The sequence below is a fragment of the Pollachius pollachius genome (genome assembly GCF_949987615.1).
Source record: "Pollachius pollachius genome assembly, chromosome: 5".
NCBI lineage: Eukaryota > Metazoa > Chordata > Actinopteri > Gadiformes > Gadidae > Pollachius > Pollachius pollachius.
In genome coordinates this window covers 3,789,749-3,809,979 of record NC_136938.1, presented here as the reverse complement: position 1 = coordinate 3,809,979, position 20,231 = coordinate 3,789,749, and the positions used below count along the sequence as shown (strand labels likewise).

General features: G+C 46.4%; 1 protein-coding gene across 2 annotated transcripts; it reads left to right on the top strand.

The window, feature by feature from the left end:
* The first annotated feature begins 899 nt into the window (after positions 1 to 899).
* pkma (pyruvate kinase M1/2a) lies at positions 900 to 20,210 on the top strand. Of its 2 annotated transcripts, none has more exons than XM_079736252.1 (11): positions 900 to 1,024; positions 6,696 to 6,877; positions 7,524 to 7,615; positions 9,611 to 9,742; positions 10,342 to 10,528; positions 10,832 to 11,102; positions 11,450 to 11,600; positions 13,612 to 13,764; positions 16,144 to 16,310; positions 18,159 to 18,340; positions 19,074 to 20,210. In XM_079736252.1, exons 2-11 carry the CDS (start codon positions 6,721 to 6,723, stop codon positions 19,178 to 19,180), a joined length of 1,599 nt encoding a protein of 532 aa, XP_079592378.1. In that variant the 5' UTR covers positions 900 to 1,024; positions 6,696 to 6,720; the 3' UTR covers positions 19,181 to 20,210. The 2 variants fall into 2 exon arrangements, with proteins under 2 accessions (XP_079592378.1, XP_079592377.1); XM_079736251.1 differs by lacking the exon at positions 16,144 to 16,310 and adding an exon at positions 15,428 to 15,594.
* Positions 20,211 to 20,231: the final 21 nt, after the last annotated feature.

Genomic DNA, 20,231 nt, shown 5'->3' with positions numbered 1-20,231 from the left:
GGGATACATGTGTTCACACATTTTAAAGAAGCAGTCTGCTCCGCAATGTTACTGCATAGTGTAGGGAAATAATAATGAGAAGAGAGGACATGTTTACATGTTGTGTAGTATGACAATCAAGCTAACAGGGTTCAGCATGAAAAAAAATACATTTGGTGTCAATATAGTGAACTGAACTTACCTATTCCTATATATATGCTATAGTAGGGACAGAGAAGTTAATTTCATGTTTAAATATATATATATCGGTTAGTTTAGTTCATTATATGAATATAGTTCAAAATCTCCATGCATTTAGCTTGTTAGAAAGCCAGCTCAGAATAATGACATTATTTAACCGCTAGGGGGCAGTGTTGTTTCGCGAAACATTTTAACTGCGCGTTAACGTTGCAGATCGGGAGGACTACTTCTTAAAACCATGTGCATCGTGGATAACGCGTGGCTGAGAATAACGATATGCTACAGACGTGCCTTGATGTCTATATCAATTAAATGGTGGAATTAACACACTTAATGAATGAACTCATTCAGCACAAATAACTTGTTATTTCATATTAATGTAATGTAGATGTAGCTAATCGAAATTAAGGTAATACAAGGAAGATAAAAGAGGCCATGCGTCAGTAACCATCAGTTAACCTACCAGATACAGCGCAAGTAAAACGATATGAACCCCCGTCATCGACGGTCACGGGTCTGCCCAGAAGATGCGATACCGTCCTGCCTCCCGATTGGTCCCTCATCCACCGACGCATCACCACACCACTCTTGAACGCTTCCGCGTTTACTTACACAATTCACGTTAAAACGCTTCAATACAAATCGGTCGACAATAATCACAACGGATAAGGTTATAAAAAAATAATAATAATAACATCAAAAATCGTCGAGATTTCCCTGGTGCTACGTCACCGCGGAGAGATATCAGCACGCATCTCGGAGAAGTAGTCCCGGGAAGTGAGAGGGATCACCTTGAGCCGCGGAGCTGCAGAGCTTCAGTCTGGCGATCACTCGGCGAGACAAGGTGAGTGTCTTCAGCATCGATACCCCGCAGGGCCGCCGAGTTTCTCTACACTACTCTTTTAGCCTTTCGGTACTTTAACCTCGGTACCGGGAACATGTTTTATTGCTGTTCATGTTGACACTCGAAGATGGCGACATGAACTCCACTTGAGGTCTGAAGGGATTTTGTTTCCGGAGAATTTCGCTCCTTGTGTGGTATTGTATTTGATGTCCAGATGATGATGAGGATGAGGATGATGATGATGGTTGGGTTACATGAACCGGGTTATCACGTTGGTCTGTGACGCACTAACCAACCGTGTGTGTTGGACGACATGTGTACATTAATGGGATGCTTAACGTAAATCCCTTGGATTTCCCCTTTTCAAGCACGTAAACTGGCTCTTCTAACCTAAATCAAATAACCTAAAGCATCTGTAATTAAGCAAATTAAGAGATTAAAGGCGAACTGGCAGCTGGCGCACCGTTGGTACATCGCTTCCTGCTGTCTCCTCGTGTGGGCGTGGTCCAGCCCGGCCTGGCCTCCTATTGGTCAGCCTCATCCTGGCAGGGGAATATGACGCAGGGAACACCACGTGACCTCTGTCGCATCAGTGTCGGTGCGCCTTTCCATTACTTATGAGTATCCTCTTATTTAGATGATGTACTCTTAACTCAAGTGTTAAGCTTTATGTTGTGCTTAGTGAGACATGCTCTCTCGTCGGCTGAGTTCTTTAATGTAAATGTGTGTGTTCAAATAATCACACTCTAGGTGATCAAATATTAATATTGCGCTATCAAAAGCGAATCATAAGAGCATAGTCTACGTGGTGGTGATGGCTATGTTCTTCTTGTTCCTAAAAATGTAGCATGGGTTTGGCCTAGTCTAACTTTTCTGTAAAAGTGAATCTATAGACATTTAATCATCAATCACACTATATATATTTTTTTAAGTTAAAACTAAATAGGTAGAAATACAAGTCCTTGAATGCTGCACAACATTAGGAAAAACACTAAACCGTTAGCAAGTCCTCTAACGTCGAAACGGAAGTCATGAGACTGCTGCAACATTTATGTAACAGCCCGTACATCATCCCTGTGTCAGGGCCCATGAGCAAAATGGAAGCACTTATCTCAGAGGACTTGCCGGTTTGAGGCCAGAGAATCAGTTATCTGTGTGCCTAGATTAAGGATTTACGTTTTCATTGGTCTGGGAAGAAACTAAACACTCATTCTATGGCCTTTCTCTGTGCCATTTTCTGTATTTCCTCATCAGTCGTGCTCTTCAATCAAATATCGCTTTATTATTGCATAGTTCCATAGACCCATGCAAATTCATAAATTCTCTTTCCTCACCATTGGCTGTTCTGTATAATTGTAGCTATGGTTGTTAAATGCGTAGACTGGTTTGGCCTTGGTTTACCAAACAGGCCATGTTGTGAGACCATGATTCAGCAGGGGACACAGAGGCCCACCAGCCTAGAGGACAGTGACTTGGTGTCATATCTACTCCAGCCCTACCTTTTGGAGGGGGCTCACCTTGCAGCTGTTCTAGGTATGGGAGCACTTGGCTCTGCCCCCATGCGGTGCCTCTGCACCATAGCTGCACCGTAACGTGCTGACTAATGCTGGCAGGGTCTGGACCAACAGAGGCAGTGAAGATATTCCTGTGAGAGCAGAGGCCTAGGGCTGACATTTTTTTCCCTAATGCGTATTGTGTCAATACCTGTTTCCATATCGTCTGTCAAAATATCTGCTGTTCTCATGGTGTTTTGGTTTGGACTGTATGGCAATTCAACTATAAGGGTCTTTACGACGCCTTGACCAATGCTGTACTAAGGCTGTGACGTAGTTTTTAGCAAACGGCACACTAGTTGTGTTTACTATACATTGCACGTGTGCTCTTCCTACCAACGTCGTGAGGGTTATTAATAGCCATGGCTCTATATGAGCCTGGGGGCTGTGGTGCCTGAGCCAAGCTGCTGTGCGGTGGTGTGACATGGCTGCGTGGCGATGTACGCCACATCTCTAGTCCTTCGTGACCTTGTGCGTGTCCGCAGCGTTGGGGGGGCACGGCCGTTAGACGGACACCACGGGGGCTCCTGGTCCCTGCTCTTGTCCTCGGGGACAAGACGACCGAATCCGGAGCCCTGCGTTTGCACGCTCGCCGCGTCCTGCTCTTCTGTGGGTGTGAGCGTCGCTGCTAGAGGGGGGGTTGGTCCGCGTAGCGCACTGAGGTTCCTGTGGAGGTCTTTGATTGCGTCAAGCCTCTTTGTTCCCAGGAGGAACCGGAAGATCTACGGGGGGTAAGTGTGGTCGTGTCTGTGTGTGGAACGGTTTCTGTTTTAATTGGGTTGGGATTAGCCGTCATGCTATCCTGCTAGGAGGACGCACTGTCCTCCAAATCGACCTCTAACCAGAAATGAAACGCCGGGAGAGACATAATTTACCGTCGTACTGTTCGGTTAAACAAAGCATGCTTGATCGTGGAGGCTGTCTTCCTCAGGAGAGGCAGGAAGGCTCGGAGGATGTGGCTCGAGAGTGTGTGTTGCATAGGTAAAGGGATTTGGGGGGATTACTAGCAGCAGGTACTAAAGTTAGCATCCCTACTACGTCACTCAGGGCGGATGCTGATCTGGGTTCAGCGCTGTATGTATGCTGAAGATACAAATTCACCCTTTTTGATTGGAAGAATGTATTTGAAATACTCACGCATGCAGCAGCTAAACCGGTTGGTTATAGCTCGTTATCTATCTTAGTGTAGGACTATGCTCATTGGCTCATACTACTTTTTCTCATTTAATACTGCCAGCCAGCTGTGCACGGTGAGACTTTGCTTCGATGATAGTTGGTGTTAGAAGAACCAGCCGTGTGTGTGAGAGATTGTACAAGAGTGGCTTTCAAGGGTTAGTAATTGTCTTCCCAGGCCTCTGCCAGTAGCGGCTATATGTTTACAAAGTCCTATCTCCCGATAGGCTCAGAGAGATAAGCGGTCTGGTTGTGTCAAAGACCAGAGGCATCACTGGATACGGTTCCATAACTCGTATAATGAGGGACTCACAAGGCGTCTTAAATGATGATTTAACCCGGGAAGGACATACTTGGCAGGATGTTTGACTTATGATAAAGGGGAGATGAAGTTGATAAAGCATTGCATCGAAGGGCTTGTTAGTTCAGCTAAACACTAATTTATACTGCAGTGTTTCAGGCATAACCTTTTCAAATGAACAGTCTGAATGTCCAATGTTTGCCTATTATTGTAGTAAAGCATTACCTATAATCATAGATATTTTTGCTGGATCTTAGTTTGGGATTCATCATTTGAAGCATATATGCCAGAATGACTCAAAATTGGGCTTAGGGAAAGGAATGTAGGTCTCGCTTTTAAAATTATGGATAGTGATGGATAGATGATAGTCAACTGTATAAAATGTTTCACCTATTTGAGATTTTCATTGAAGATCTTGTGTGCTGTGAAGTCATATGAGGGGAGCCCCCTCATTGGCTCATATGAGCCAATGAGAGGGCTGCCCCATGTGGGTGGGTGTTGGTGGTGTGTGCTGGTGACTCAGCCAGCCTCAACAGACTGGGATGTGACTGAGCTCACGTACTGTGGATTCAAGAAGCTTTATTTATCCCGAGGAGGAAATTACTGTGCAACAGTTTCAATACAAAGGTGGTAAAGTAAAGTACTACAGAGTTAGAGTAAAATAAGATAACATAACATAAACAAAATAAAATAAAATGAAGTTAACATTAAATAAATCAAACAATTAACTAAATGCAACAAAAGTAAGCACTTACAGGTAACATCGTAGAAAATAAGAAACAAGTAACTAAAAGTAGTCCTAGGGCTCTCTGCCTCCATGTTGCTACGGCGATGGTCTGATGGTGGCCCTGAGGAGGCTGTGGTCTGAGGGGCCTGAGACGCTGGACGGGTTTCTCTGCACGTACGCCTTCTGGGCCCAGGATGTCATGAGCAATACTGAGCAACTGTTATACTGCCACTGAGTTTCGTAACTTTATTCTGTGGTTGTGTCCTTCTGCTGAGGTGGGTGATTGTTCCATGTTCGGAGCATGATTGTGTAGATTCTTGCCTGGAAGTCATGATTATCTGGAAAAATACTAATAAATACTAATACTAAATATCTGAAAAGGCTGCCACTACATCAACTACTTGCACATGATTTCACTGTTGCTGTTTCAGCAATTCAGTGGTGTCCAATTAGATTATTCAGTCCTGTGAAAGTTCAGACTGACAGAAGTAATCATAGTTTTCTTACCACTTCCGTAATGATAATTAATTCAAAATGAGGACATCCAATCTCTCAAGGTTATTTGTCCAGCAGTATGATTCTTCCCCAGTTTTGGCTGTTGCATGTCTTTTATATTTAATTTAGATTGAAACTGCAACATTATCCATGTTGTATTTTGCATCAGGTTTACTTTCTCCTTGCCTAATTGCCCGAAACCACCAGTGAGTCCAGGCCCAGTTTGGAGCGAGAACATGGCCTCGCGTCTCTGTTCTTCTCCCTTGGTGTCTGGCCAGGTCATGTGATGCGGTTGTGTAACCGGAGCCCATCCAATCAGAATGGGCTGAACTTCCTCATTGTAGATTCCTCAGTAGCCATCACAAAAGACCCGGCCTCATGGTTTATTTTTGTAGCCTTTGGTGGGGTGGGGGGGCTGCACACAGGGTAAGATTGGCTCAGGAGGTAAAGCAGGTTGACTTGTGTGAGTGTCGTGTTGTCCTTGAGCAAGACATCTCACCCCCACTGCTCCCGGCTGGCTGTCGCCTTGCATGGTTGACTCTGCATCAGTGTGTAAATGTGTTTAGGAATGGTTGTGAGCCTCTAGTAAATGTAAACGGTGTGGGTGATGGCAGGAGGGGAACATTATGTTCTGACTGTGCTGAAGGCCACACAAGAAAAGGCCATGCTCACTCTGAGTATGTAGGAGAGGAAACAGTATTTCTGATGTGGGCACTACATCATTAAACAATATACTAACATGCTTAAGCAATTTAAACACTGGTTTGCTGTTATGTCCATACATGATTAATTACATTTATTTCTTAAAAGATCTTGCAAAGATATCCTATTTCCAAATAGGGCCCTAATGTTTGACACACCTGTTGGTGAGTGGATAGCTCAATGTGCCATCTCATAAAGTCCTTTTAGAATACCTAAACCTCCCAAATCTTTTGTGTTTTGCTGTTGAGGGCACATACTTATGCCCGTCTATTGTTCAGGGAACCACAGCATGTTTGTTGTCTAAATAATGATTTTATTCAAATGCCTTGTAGTGGAGTTGTAGTCTAAGCACCAAGCTTTAGAATTTCCCTTTCCAGTCCGGCCAGGAAATGCTTGAGCGTTTATTTGTTCAGTAAATCTGTTGTCATGAATGTGGTGGTCTGCTGCAAACAAAGACAGGCCTGTAGTAGTTTGTTACCTACACCACCAAATGAGGTGGTGCTGATTCATTCTAAATGACAGATTCCTATCTTGACAACTTGTGTCACCATTTGCAATCAAAATGTAGGCACTGGTTGCGGCCTACATTTGCAGTCTGTTGACCTCGGCCTTAATCTAATGAAGCACCTTGTTACTAGGATCAGCTGAGCAGAGTGCTACTGGTCTTGTGCTGACAGCAGCAGCTAACCCGATCCCCTCTGCCCTCCGTGTCTCCTGCAGTACCCACCCAGCATCAGGATCCACCATGCCTCAGCAGAAGACCATGGACATGGGCTCGGCCTTCATCCAGACCCAGCAGCTCGGAGCCGCCATGGCGGACACCTTCCTGGAGCACCTGTGTCTGCTGGACATCGACTCGGAGCCCACCACCGCCCGCAACACCGGCATCATCTGCACCATCGGTGGGTCGCCGTGACGATGCCACGTGGCGCACAGTGTAGGGCCCTATGATTTCCCGAGATGCGGATGGAATCGTGGAATCTGGCACTAGAGATGGAATCAACTCTCTAAAGTGGAATATTGCAGAATTTGCAAAAAAAATCGTAATTTCGCTGAAATTGATCAAGAAATATCAAAAGGAGGCCTGATGATTGAAGTCACCTTGCTTTTCTTATTAAATTGTTGAAGTTTTATTAATTAACAAAAGTAGACACTATTTCTGATGATAAAATTAGCACAAATCATAAAAATCAGAATTCTGGAAAAAACTGAATTAGGGAAAGAAATCTAATGGAATTTGGAAAGAAATAGGGCTCATAGGGTTCTATAATGCATCACCTCTATGAGTCAGTGTGAGGCACACCCTCACTGACTCACAGGGTGTCCCAGTTTATTTTTACAGCTCCGGCAATTGGAGGAAAGCCATAAAACCTCAACGTAGCTCACCGGTTTAAGTGCCCTAGCTGCTCAAAAGCGGCACATGCGATGGTGCTTTACTGAAACAACTCAGCCATGGCTTGAGTTTATAATGTCTTCTGTATCAGTGAATCACGCTGGTGTGGAACTCATAAACCAGCCCTAATACTGTTGTCTTTGTTCCTTCTGTAGGGCCAGCCTCCCGCTCTGTGGACATGCTGAAGGAGATGATCAAATCTGGGATGAACGTCGCACGCTTGAACTTCTCCCACGGCAACCACGAGGTAAACAAAGACATGCCCATGCTTCACAGATATGCTTGTGGACTGTGTAAATGCACACTTTACAGTCAGCCCATTGTTCCAAACACGGTTGAGGTTCAGGTTAAAGGTTTCACTTTAGCATGCCTGAGATTTGCTTCATAGACTTAATCTGGTTGTGACAGCTTTTTATGATATTTCTGGTTTGCTGGAAGTATGCTTGCTTTACTCTGTCTCAGTCCTGTGTGTGTGTGTGTGTGTGTGTGTGTGTGTGTGTGTGTGTGTGTGTGTGTGTGTGTGTGATTGGAGCCTTATTCTAAAGTGTGTTCAGAGGATGGTTCCCCTCACTGAAGGAATGTAGTGGGCAAATATATTGCATCAAATCCCTTTTTGTGTTTATTTTTATTTGTTAAATCCTAGGATTGATATGTAAATCCTAAGGTTTGGAAACCAAAGGAATTTCACCCAAAGGTTCTTCTTGTAGTGCGTAGACTTTAATTTCCACTCTAGGACAGCCTGTTTCACAGCTGGTCTTCTCTTGGTTTGCGTTTCTCCAAACATGCGAGCGGGATCAGGGTTGGAGGAGAGCTGTGAGATGAGCACGGACACCTAATCTCTGCTGGCTCGTTGCTATAAATACTTTATCGGTCTGCAGCCAAGCCTTTCTCCTCTCTGCCCCCGTGTAGTGTTGGTGAAAGGCTGCAATGACCTCAACTATATATCTTTATTAAACAATCTTAATCCAAACATTCTGAAGGCTCTGCCATTGGTTCACTTGACCTCTGCTGTACTTTGCAAACATCTAGTGTGTGTCTGGCAATAATGTGCAATTACCTCTTGCAGCAGCTGTAACGTTGTCTAAACCAACTCAATACCACGTTGTCCAAACTAAGTGGCTTATTCATATGATACATTCATATACAAATATATATTATCATTATAATTTGTACTTCAGATATCCGTCTCGCTCCAGGTAAACTACTTGTATATAATTGCATTGTGGAAGCATCAGTTCAATACAGCTTTCGGCAGAGTTCATTTGAATGAAGTTTGAATCCCCAGGTAATGCCCTGCCAGGCGGCTTGGTGATCATGGCACAGTGCCCACGGTACTTGGCCCTGCAGCCAATATCATTGCCGGCCATGTGATTACTGGAACCTTGTATCCAAAGTCCTGATCACAGGTGGCATTAACACGCTTCTAGACTGATCCGATCACAGATGGATTGATCTTAGTACAGCTTTTACTGCACCACGTATTGAGGACTTGGTGTGATCCGAACCGAAAAAGTTAAGAAAAAAAACCTACAGATAATCAAAGCCATCCACTATTTACTACTTCAATGGTTGGTCTACATTCCCAGCAAACGGCAGCAGTATGGATGCCCTAGTATGCAAAGGGTTGGTTGGTTTTCCCCGCTGGCCAAACAAACCAGGTAGAAATGGCCAAAACTTGCCTACCTTGGCACCATCCTCACGGACGGGAATTTGGGTAGAATGCCAAGGAGACTCCTTTTCCTGCCTTTGTCTTTGAACTTCTTTAACACAGCCATCCAGTGCAAGTTGCTTTGCGTTGCATCATGCCATGACAGGTACATGCTTGTCCCCCTCCATTTTGAATCTTTCCATGTTGATCGTATAGATCTGCAAAGCCAGGCTTAGATTCCTGATGAATACAGAATCCTGTTTGGCAGAAACAAAATGAAAGTCGGCAGCTCCTACCAAGACATCGCAGTCAAGAGCGTTTCTGATCAATTAGTTGACTTGGGTCAATAACTTAACGTCCAGCGTGAATCTTACTAATGCTGTCAGGATAATGTGTATTCTGTATATGGCGGGCATTATGTAATACATGGTAACTTTCTTTTAACGTTCGCTTGCTCATTGGCGCCCCCTTGTCATCACAATCCGTAGAGCTGTATAGCTCTTCTCAGAATATACATCTTTTTTTACTAATATGCCTCCCAATACAATGTAGAGGTAGCCAGATTTCTTAAGATGTCTTCTATGTGTTTTTCAGTACCACTCACAGACCATCAAGAATATTCGCGAGGCCTGTGAGAGCTTTGAGCCCGGCAGCATCCACTACCGGCCAGTGGGCATCGCCCTGGACACCAAGGGGCCCGAGATCAGGACCGGACTGATCAAAGGAGTGAGTCCCCCATTCACACCATGAGAGACCACCTCAGGACTCTGAAGACCCCCACCAGGGGAGGACTTCAGGAATGATATAACTGTTTGATGTTTGAATTGTGATTTTTAAAGATTGTCAGAACTCTTTAAAACCACAATTAAAATATTTGATAGTTTAGACTTTTCATCAGATATTTGAATTGTGGTATTAGATATTGTCAGCACCCTTTTTAAAACCACAATTCAAATATTCTATAGGGCTTATTCTATAAGTTTCTAAACCTATTTCCACTGTAGTTGTGCCACTTAGAGACGCCTGTAATAACGTGCAGCCTGCCCTCTGACTTGCAAACGGGCTAATATCCGCCTGGTCATGTTTGGTTCAGGGCTGTGGTGTTTGAGGTCTAGATATGGGGGTCCAACCCTGCAGGACTCGTGCGGTGTCAACAAACTCACTGCATGGTCTGCTTACAGACACAAAGTTTAGTCCACATACATTTGTGACTTAAGTTCTCTTAAGTTCTCCAGGCATTCAGCCCATGTTGATTTGACTGGAGTAAACATGAATCTTGTTCAAACCAAAGGCTAAAACATTGCTCCCCCTCGTGTTTCTGACAGAGCGGGGAGGCGGAGGTGGAGCTGAAGAAGGGCAACGTGATCAAGCTGACCCTGGACGACAGCTTCATGGACAACTGTGATGACACGGTCCTGTGGCTGGACTACAAGAACATCACCAACGTGGTGGAGATCGGCAGCAAGATCTACATCGACGACGGACTCATGTCCCTGCAGGTCAAGGAGATCGGTGGGTACCAATACTTAAGGTTTGTCGTTGAATTGTTTTTTGTCGTTGAAAAGACCCAACTATTCTCTACTGCACCCTGTTGCCCCCCTTCCAGCCCTGTGTGTTAGGGTTGTCTGTCTTACAGACAACCCTTATTGTAACGCCTCTTGGCGTTACATTGGTCTTAGAAAAGTCGTTTTTATCATTAGTATATTACAGTTCCCTAGGCTGTCAAACACTGGCTTAACATGGCCCCGCCTCAGTGAGCGTCGGCCTGATCTCTCTCTCTCCTCCTCCCCCTCATGTCTCCCTCCTCCCCCTCAGGCTCGGACTACCTGATGTGTGAGATCGAAAACGGCGGCACGCTGGGCAGCAAGAAGGGCGTGAACCTGCCGGGCGCGGCCGTGGACCTGCCCGCTGTCTCGGAGAAGGACATCAAGGACCTGCAGTTCGGCCTGGATCAGGGCGTGGACATGGTGTTCGCCTCCTTCATCCGCAAGGCGGCGGACGTGAAGGCGGTGCGCGCTGTCCTGGGGGAGAAGGGAAAGGACATCAAGATCATCAGCAAGCTGGAGAACCACGAGGGTGTCCGCAGGTGGGCCGCACGCTCGACCACCACACACTTAACGCAGACGGCACCGTCTCCATTTGGGGTGGGAATCGAACGGTACCCTAAGATATGAGATTCATGGCCCACTGTACCGATAATATCGCGATTCTGCGAGGATAACTATATTGGACAAAAATCCGGTTACGATACAGCATCATATATGTCTAACTATTAATACAAAATGGCCGTTGAAAGGTAAAGTGCTGGATTTCGGTCTTTATTCATGATCCAAACTGAGTTTTTCAGTTACTCGTCTTTGATAAAATAGGTACAATATTTGGTGCCCCTAGTATCTTCCTCTTCGTCTGACGCGTTGGTTCCTTCTGACGCAGGTTTGACGAGATCATGGACGCCAGCGACGGCATCATGGTTGCCCGCGGCGACCTGGGTATCGAGATCCCCACGGAGAAGGTCTTCCTGGCCCAGAAGATGATGATTGGTCGCTGCAACAGAGCCGGCAAGCCAATCACCTGCGCTACACAGGTTGGTAATCAGGCCTCGACATTAACGGTTGTCCGCTTGCCCGGGGCAACTAAAAGTAATATTTGGGCGAGTTGCGATTGATTTCTGATTGCCCGAACGGGCAAGTGGATTTTGGGTGGATGTTTATATAAAGGCTATTTATTCAAGTGTTTTTAGAAACTGCAGAACAACCTTTTGTTCCGCAAAATCACACAAAATATAAGTATTTGCAATTGATCAGCGCGCTTCTCTTCTTCTCTTCTCTCGGACAGCGTATTAACAGACACGCATCGCTTCAGCGCGAATATAGCCCTGCCTTCTGTCACTCACTCGCAGTGCGGTCTCTGGCAGTGATTCAAAGGTGTTAGCTAAAGGTTAGCCAACACAGCTAGCATCTCAAGTGCAGCGCCTCCGCGAACGGATTAGGTAGAAGGAAAATGGAGTAGTGATGGAGGAGTGCGGTTTGGAAGTACTTTGGATTGAGGCAAATTACCAAGGAAAGTCATATGCAAGAACACTGTTTTGGGTTTCATAACTGCACATGCACAGCAATAGCGATCTTTTTCACGAAATTGGACCCTCACAAACTATAGATTATATGAAAGCTGAGCCTCCACTTATTCCAACAGTCCAAACCATATCATTCTGTGACTAAAACTCGCAAATATCAACTTAAGAAGAAACGTCCCCTTTTCTTTTAACAACCAAAAATGAAGTTTTACCTTTGTGACTTTTTGTACACAAAGTTGATTCTGATCGCATAAAACCACCATGAACAGATAATCCAGTGTCTGGGCCAAATTTTGCAACTTAACATGGTGTTTACAATCAATGATTAAGAGAAGGTTTCTTAAGAAAAAGGTAAATTGCCTTCAATCAGAAAACATGTTCTTCAGCGCAATCTAGTGGCCATATGTGTATTTGCGAGTGTTTGGCTTGGTGCATTCGATTATATTTGCCCTGAACTTTAAATAGAGGTGTCAAGTATCAAAATTGTAAGATATCTACTTTTATTTGTGTCTCATAATAAGACAGCGCTTCTAACTGATAACGACCAACTGATAATTATTTCAGGTGGAAATGTTATCTTCCACTTATGCTGTGTTCCATGGCTTAATTTACTTTAACCAAGTATTATCCCCATTGAATATTTCACTTGCACAACAATCTTTCTTTTGGCACAAAGATGACATTATCGCCCTTGCAGTTGTGGAGATATACTCTAATTACTTTGGGTACGTTCTTTCCTGAAAAAAACTTTTCCCCTGATATCGAAAATGGTATAGAATATCGATATTTTTCCAGTTATAGTATCGAAGTTAGAAAATCCAGTATCGTGACTGACAACACTACTAGAAATGCGATTGTGGTTATTCAGTTAGAGCTTCAAGAAACGTGAAAGTTAAAAAAGACATATCTTTGCTACTACCTCTGACATTTAGTTATGTAAATTTGCATAAAATCATGCAGGTCTACATATAACTGGGCGATAGCTTTAATAGGTTGCAACGGTGGACTGAAATCACTTCATGGCACGATGTGACCATTCGATAAATAAGTAAACAAAGAGAAGTTTGTTGTTTTTTTAACGCAACATGTGTGGAAGCTAACATTCAGCCTCAGTCTGAGCTAGGATGAGTTTTCTGAGCCCCCCAAAACCAGGTCGGGTGCCTGGCAAAAAGAGGCCCGTTCACGATTCTGATTATAGTTTGGGCAAGTGAAAATCACATTCGGGCAAGTTGAACATGACCTGTACTTGTGTGTCAACCCCTGGTAATGTTGAATAGTTTTAAACTAGCTTTGGGAGAATACCCTAACAAAACACAGTGTTGCGTGTACAATGGCCGTTATTAAATGCATTTGTATATATTTGTAAATGTCTTTTCTACACTAATATAACAATTGGTTTGTAAAGACATTTACAAATCAGTGTCGACGTTTGTCTCTTGTTGCAAGTCTGCGGTCTCATGCTGCATATTGCAGGCCTACTCGATGTCCTGACCCTTGACCCGTGACCCCTGACCCTGTGCAGATGTTGGAGAGCATGATCAAGAAGCCCCGCCCAACGCGCGCCGAGGGCAGCGACGTGGCCAACGCCGTGCTGGACGGCGCCGACTGCATCATGCTGAGCGGGGAGACGGCCAAGGGCGACTACCCCCTGGAGGCCGTCCGCACACAGCACATGGTGAGCAGCCCCGCCCACAACAGGGACCAGTACAGCGCACCTTCACCTTACTGGTCCCAGTGAGGAGCTCAGAACAGGAACCTGTACAGCTTACATTCACCTTACTGGTCCCAGTGAGGAGCTCAGAACAGGAACCTGTACAGCTTACGTTCACCTTACTGGTCCAAGTGAGGAGTTCAGAACAGGAACCTGTACAGCTTTCGTTCACCTTACTGGTCCCATTGAGGAGTTCAGAACAGGAACCTGTACAGCCTACGTTCACCTTACTGGTCCCAGTGAGGAGTTCAGAACAGGAACCTGTACAGCTTACGTTCACCTTACTGGTCCCAGTGGAAGTTCAGAATAGGAACCTGTACAGCCTACGTTCACCTTATTGGTCCCATTAAGGAGTTCAGAACAAGAACCACTACATCTTAGTTTTGGCCTCACTGAGAGATCGGTGTTTGCATTTGTTTTTCTGATTTTATATTCGCTACTGGGGTTATTTTCATCCTGAAACCCTGTGCTTAAACCCACTTGACCAGATCTACTGGGAAGGTTTCCCAGTTCAAACCCGGGATCTGGTCAACTGGCCGTTTATCATTCCTATTCATTTACTCTCTTCCATTTCTTTGCTGTTTTCATTTATGAATGGCATCCTCAATGTCAGCCTTATCTTATGTGTGGTGGAGAGTCAACCCTAAGTACCTCAACTCTCCAAACGGGTCATTTATATACCTGGGCTACGAGTCAGAAGGTACCGGATTGGATTCCCCAATGCATGCCCGCCCTGGACCCTACCAGTAGACCACCTTGCCTCACTCCTCCTTCATGCATCTAAGAAAGCCCTTCGAGAAGCAAAGCAGTACGAAATGACTTAATGGAGCGCATCCCTTTGTTCGGCCGTGGTAGGGTGTATAAATAGGATGAGAACGTAGCATTAAAAGGAGTAGCCTGGCGGCTACATGATGGACCACACCCCTGCCTGGCCCCTCCTCCAGATGACCCGGCCCGGTCTCGCTGGCCCTCTGATCCTCGCTCATCACTGCACACTCGGCAGTCCTCCAACACCTGCTTCTTGGTCTGACTGCATGCTGGCCAACTGAACCTAACCCGCCCCCTGCCCAGTAACCCCAGTAACCCAGTCCTTAAACCGATCTAAACGGCACATCAGTAGCATGAATGTTTTACAGTGCATTCATGCTCACTAACCGTGGCTCTATCAAGCTTCATCTTTATCTTTTTCATGCATCTAACTGTTTCCCCTTCCTTCTGACTGAGCCTTCTGTGCACCTGTCCAGTAACTGTCACTTTGTTTTGTACTCGTCCAGCTGGGAACGAATGTGTCAATCAATCCACTCTAACCGAATCAAAGACGAGTGTAGCCTGTGATCTGATTGAGTGTAGCATGACACTGTGTATCCACCCCCTGGGGGATATGATTGCTGTGCATGTTGGGTATGTTTTTACGTGTGTGTTTTAACTTGTGTGGTGTTGTCGTGGGTCTCACTGCACTCACAACCGTCTCCCTCTTGTCCCCTTGTTGTTTCCTCCTTTCCTTCACTCCTCCGCACCCCCTTGTCTCCTTACTCCCCCGCCCCCACTATCCTCCTCATGCATCCTGCCTGGCGTGGCTTTGCCCTTTGACCTTTGCCCCTCCCCCCTTGCACGCGGCCGGCGGCAGATCGCCCGCGAGGCGGAGGCGGCCATGTTCCACCGGCAGGTGTTCGAGGACCTGCGGCGCAGCACCCCGCCCTCCACCGACCCCGCCGAGGCCATCGCCATCGGCTCCGTCGAGGCCTCCTTTAAGATCCTAGCCGCCGCCTTCATTGTGCTCACAAACTCTGGAAGGTAGGCGGGACCCCCGGCCCGGCCCCCATCGCTTCTGGTGGGGACCCCCGGCCCCTCTCGCTCCTGGGGGGTCCCGGTCCGGGGGTCCAGGTCTGGGGGGGGGGGGGGGGGTCAGACGCCGGAGAGGCTGGTTAGGGAGAGCAGTGCAGGGCAAGGCAGGGACCCAGGGACTTGAGAAGCACGGCAGAACGGCCTGGACTCTGGAGCGCTGGCTGGGAGGAGGGTCGTCTGGGCTCAGACCAGTAATGTGGTCGATGGTCAAGCTAGGCTCTCTACTGGCTCTCTGTGCGCCCACATGACCAGAGTTAACAGTTCATCCGACCTAAAATTATACAATCAATATTTAAACAGTAATTTGACCTCAAAAACTAGAATCTCTGCAATGCCCTGCAAGTAGCGGGTATCCCATCGCTATGACGACCCTTCAGACCTCCAGGCAGCAGCTCGGCGGTCGCCAGTGCTTCTCGGGTATCCCTCGTAGCGTGGTGTGTGTGTGTGAATGACCCGAGTGTAACCCCTCCCCCCTGCTGGGTTTGGCGCGCGGGTCAGATTGCGCGGGAGGCAGAGGCGGCCACCTTCCACCGCCAGCTGTTCGAGGAGCTGCGTCGGCATAGCGACCTGACCCGCGACCCCTCGGAGGCGGTCGCCGTGGGCGCCGTGGAGTCCTCCTTCAAGTGCTGCGCCAGCGCCATCATCGTGCTCACCAAGACGGGACGGTAGGTGGGGGGAGGGGGGGGGGGGGAGCGCTGCTGCTGAAGGTAAGGTGCTGGCCGGACGTAGGTCAGAGAGGGAGACGGCGCAAATATGAACAAATAAAACACATGTTTTTTTAAGGACTCAATTTACTAAGTATTTGTCGATTAACCACCACCCACCAAAATAGTATGTTCCCTGTACGGTGCGTGAGGACGATAATAGGGCTGAACAATTAATCGAATTCAAATCGAAATCGCGATGTAATAGAACGTGGTATGCAAATCGCAAAGGCTGCGATTTTAAAAATAAATAAATAAATAAATTGTTACTGTTACTGATTTCCAGTCAGTAACGGTAAAGAGTAATCTTCATTTTTTTAATTTTTATTTTACAATTCAATAGTTAAATAAAGAAGTTTATAATATAAATTAATCTCAACACATCGGCCTGGCCTAAAGGAAAGAGCAGTTTTTATGTTGACTGCTTCCAATGTTGTGTTGGTCATACTAAAGAATGATTTATTTCTTTTTTTAGTGAATAATACACAACATAAGGAACTTAATAAATGATAAAAAATCGCACATTAAATCGCAATCGCAATATTGGTAAAAATAATCGCAATTTGATTATTTCCCCAAATCGTTCAGCCCTAGACGATAAGGTAGTAGTACTTCCCAGTCATTGTACTTCCGAAGTATGGTCTCCGTACTTCCGAAGTTCGGTCTCAGTCACCGTGCTTCTGAAGTTCTGTGGCTTTACACCCCGAACACGATCCACTGATGTCCGACCTAAGAAAGGGAAACTTATCGGAACATACAGAGTGTACCACTAGTCATGTACAGAGGGGGGGACGTTTGAATGGAAAAATAAATAAAGTCACACCAGAACAATAATTTGCACTCGCACAAACGCTCCTAGGTGTATTTGGCCTAGATTAGATGAAGGGAGCAAGAGACAAACGGTTGCTATGTTGATGTTTGTGACCTATTCAGGTAGCATCAGATAACATCATGGTACTAGCAGCTGGTCCTGCTGATACTCTGACAAAGGCCTCCAGTGTTCACTCACACGGGTAGACTGGCTGTTATTGTATTATCACCGTCTGCAATGAACACAATAATTACTGTTGCAGTCATTAATTATTATTGTGCAACACGTTATTTAAGTATAATGGGGTAATACTGGAATGACATGTTGTACAATTATGTCCGCCTGTTGAGGTCAGGTGCTGTTAACTGAATCACCCAGCTCTAACCCCGCCCCTATTCCCCCGAACCCTAGTTTGGCACTCCTTATAGCGGGAGCATGGTCTCGGCTTCTTGAGTGTGTTTGTGAGATGTGCTGGATCGAGTACAACAGACTGTGTGCTGGTTGTTGTGCCTTATCTCATCAGAAAGGGCTACTTGAGCTAGCATGTTGTGCCAGTGAGTCATTTGTTCTGGGGGGTCATTCAGAGTCTGTGTGGAATACGTGCTGCTATGGAAACTGGTAGCGTTGTGTGGATCTCCCAGCTGGTAATTAGTTTGTTTGGATTCCGGTGAAATAAAAATGTATTTTGTTGTCCTGGCTGGCAGTGGCTCAGGTTGCTGGTTCGATCCCTGTGTATGAATGTGTGTATGAATAGGGGAATGTGAGGTTACACAAATGCATATATAATCGTATACTAAGCTTAGCATGAATAATTATGAAATGTTGTGTAGGTTAAAAAAACATTTGGATTTGAAAAAGGAGTGTTGATAGTTGTATTGGTGTAAACTTGCCTTGTAATTCTACTATAGATCAATCAATATTGATGATTAGTGATGTGTAGCTCACCGCAACATGACTGCCCTCCCCAACATGGCGTCCTTCCGTTCTTGTGTCTGTAGGTCCGCCCACCTGATCTCCAGGTACCGCCCCCGCGCCCCCATCATCGCGGTGACGCGTAGCGGGCAGACGGCCCGCCAGGCCCACCTGTACCGCGGCATCTTCCCCGTGCTCTACAACCGGCCCGCCCACAACGTCTGGGCCGAGGACGTCGACCTGCGTGTCAACTTCGCCATGGAGATGGGTGAGGCGTCGCGCCACAGGGGGGGGCGGGGACAAGGGTCCAGGTCCACAGTTTCAGTCTACTGACTATGAGTCGGGGGGGGGCACCATATTCCAGGCCCTAGGGTCCATGGTCTGAGGCGATGGCGTCAAACCATGGACCCTTGGTCCTGGACTATGGTGCTAACACTGACTCCGTCACCTCTAGTCACTTATAGTTATGCCTAGAGCGGGCTGAGTCAGTCTGGACATAGTCCAAGGGTCCATGGTTTGATTCTACATATAGGGTACTATGAGTCAGAGGGGGGGGGCACCATAGTCCAGGCCCAAGGGTCCATGGTTTGAGTCTTCCTAGACGTGCCATCCATGAGAAAGATGCCTAGATCCCAACATTTCCATGGCAATGTGTGAGATCTGATATGACAAGTCAGTGCTGGCGGGGCACCATTGTCCTACTGGTTAGAGGTGCCATCCTTCAAGATGCCTAGCCCCCTACCTGCTCATAATGACCTGTAACTGCAAGTCGCTTTGGATTAAATCCTAAATCATCATTGAGTCAATGCCACTGGCCAGGTTCTATGCTGCATTAGATCTGCAACTTAAGTGGATTGTATGCAAATAAGTTAAGTCTAAATAGTTGAGGGGAAACTGACCTCTCTGAGTTGCTGTTGAAGGGAGCTAGTATTGAATGCCCGTTCCCGTCTCTGCACGTTGTCCCCTGATGACTTAAACCACTTGTGTCTGTGTCTGTCCAGGCAAGGCCAGAGGCTTCTTCAAGGACGGCGACGTGGTGATCGTGCTGACTGGCTGGCGCCCGGGCTCCGGCTACACCAACACCATGAGGGTGGTCATCGTGCCCTAAGGGTCTCCGGTCTCTGGCCTGCTCACCCGCCCCTCCGCCTGCCCTCTGCACACCTTCCGTCTCATTCCTCTGCAACACTCCGCCTTCTCCCCCAGCCCCCCCACGCACCAGTTTAGACATCAGACACACACGATACGGTTCTTAACTCCAACACGCGGCCTGACGGCGGCAGCTTGTCAGACACTGTATACACTCCATCCTTCCTCACGCTGACGTCGATCTGAAACTCTCCAGGACGGCAGCTTGGTACACCCCGACCACGCCCTCCTGTATGTATTCCCTCGTAGTGAGAGGCCAGACGGGTTTAGCACGCAGGTAGCTGGGTTTCATGGAGGGGAGAATCACGAGTTAAACTAAAGGAGGCAGAGCGCTCTCCTCTGCCTTTAACAAAAGACCAGAACAAAGTTGAGGTATCTAGTATCAAAATGGCTGCCTGTGCAGTCCCTCCTTCCCCCACATGGCCCTCCTGTCTGTGTGTATGTATCTAATATGTTTACCCTGAAGCCAGCTGTGACTGTTCAAGTCTCTAAATGTTGCACTCCCAGCCTACTGTCGCCCATTCCACATTCTGTATTAACTTTAGTGTCGTCGGAGGTGAAATGTTTAGGGGCATCCATGACTACTATATTTTGTAACTATAACGATAAGAGATGCTAGCTATGGATGTCCGATACTAGGGTCATTTGAACGCCAGTTACTGTTGTGTTTGTGAGAGAAACTTTAAGCGTTGTTTTGGTTTAAATTATATTGTTATACTGTCGGTTTGTGGTTCAGGAACTTTAAATGTCAACGAGCACTTTCTAGGGTTGTTTTTGCAAGCAAACGGGGGAGGGCAGAAGCCCCATCCCTCCTGAAACCCCACTGCATTGTGGGTAAACTCATCACTTCTCTCCCCTGCTGTCAGCAGTCACTCATTCTTCTGTGTACTGACTATTACTTCAAAATGTGTTTTAACAGTGGCTGTTTGAATCTGGTGTACTGAGCTGTCCTACGTGACTGGATCTGCTTCAATAAAAGATTATAAACAATCGTAATCATCTCGTGGTGTTTT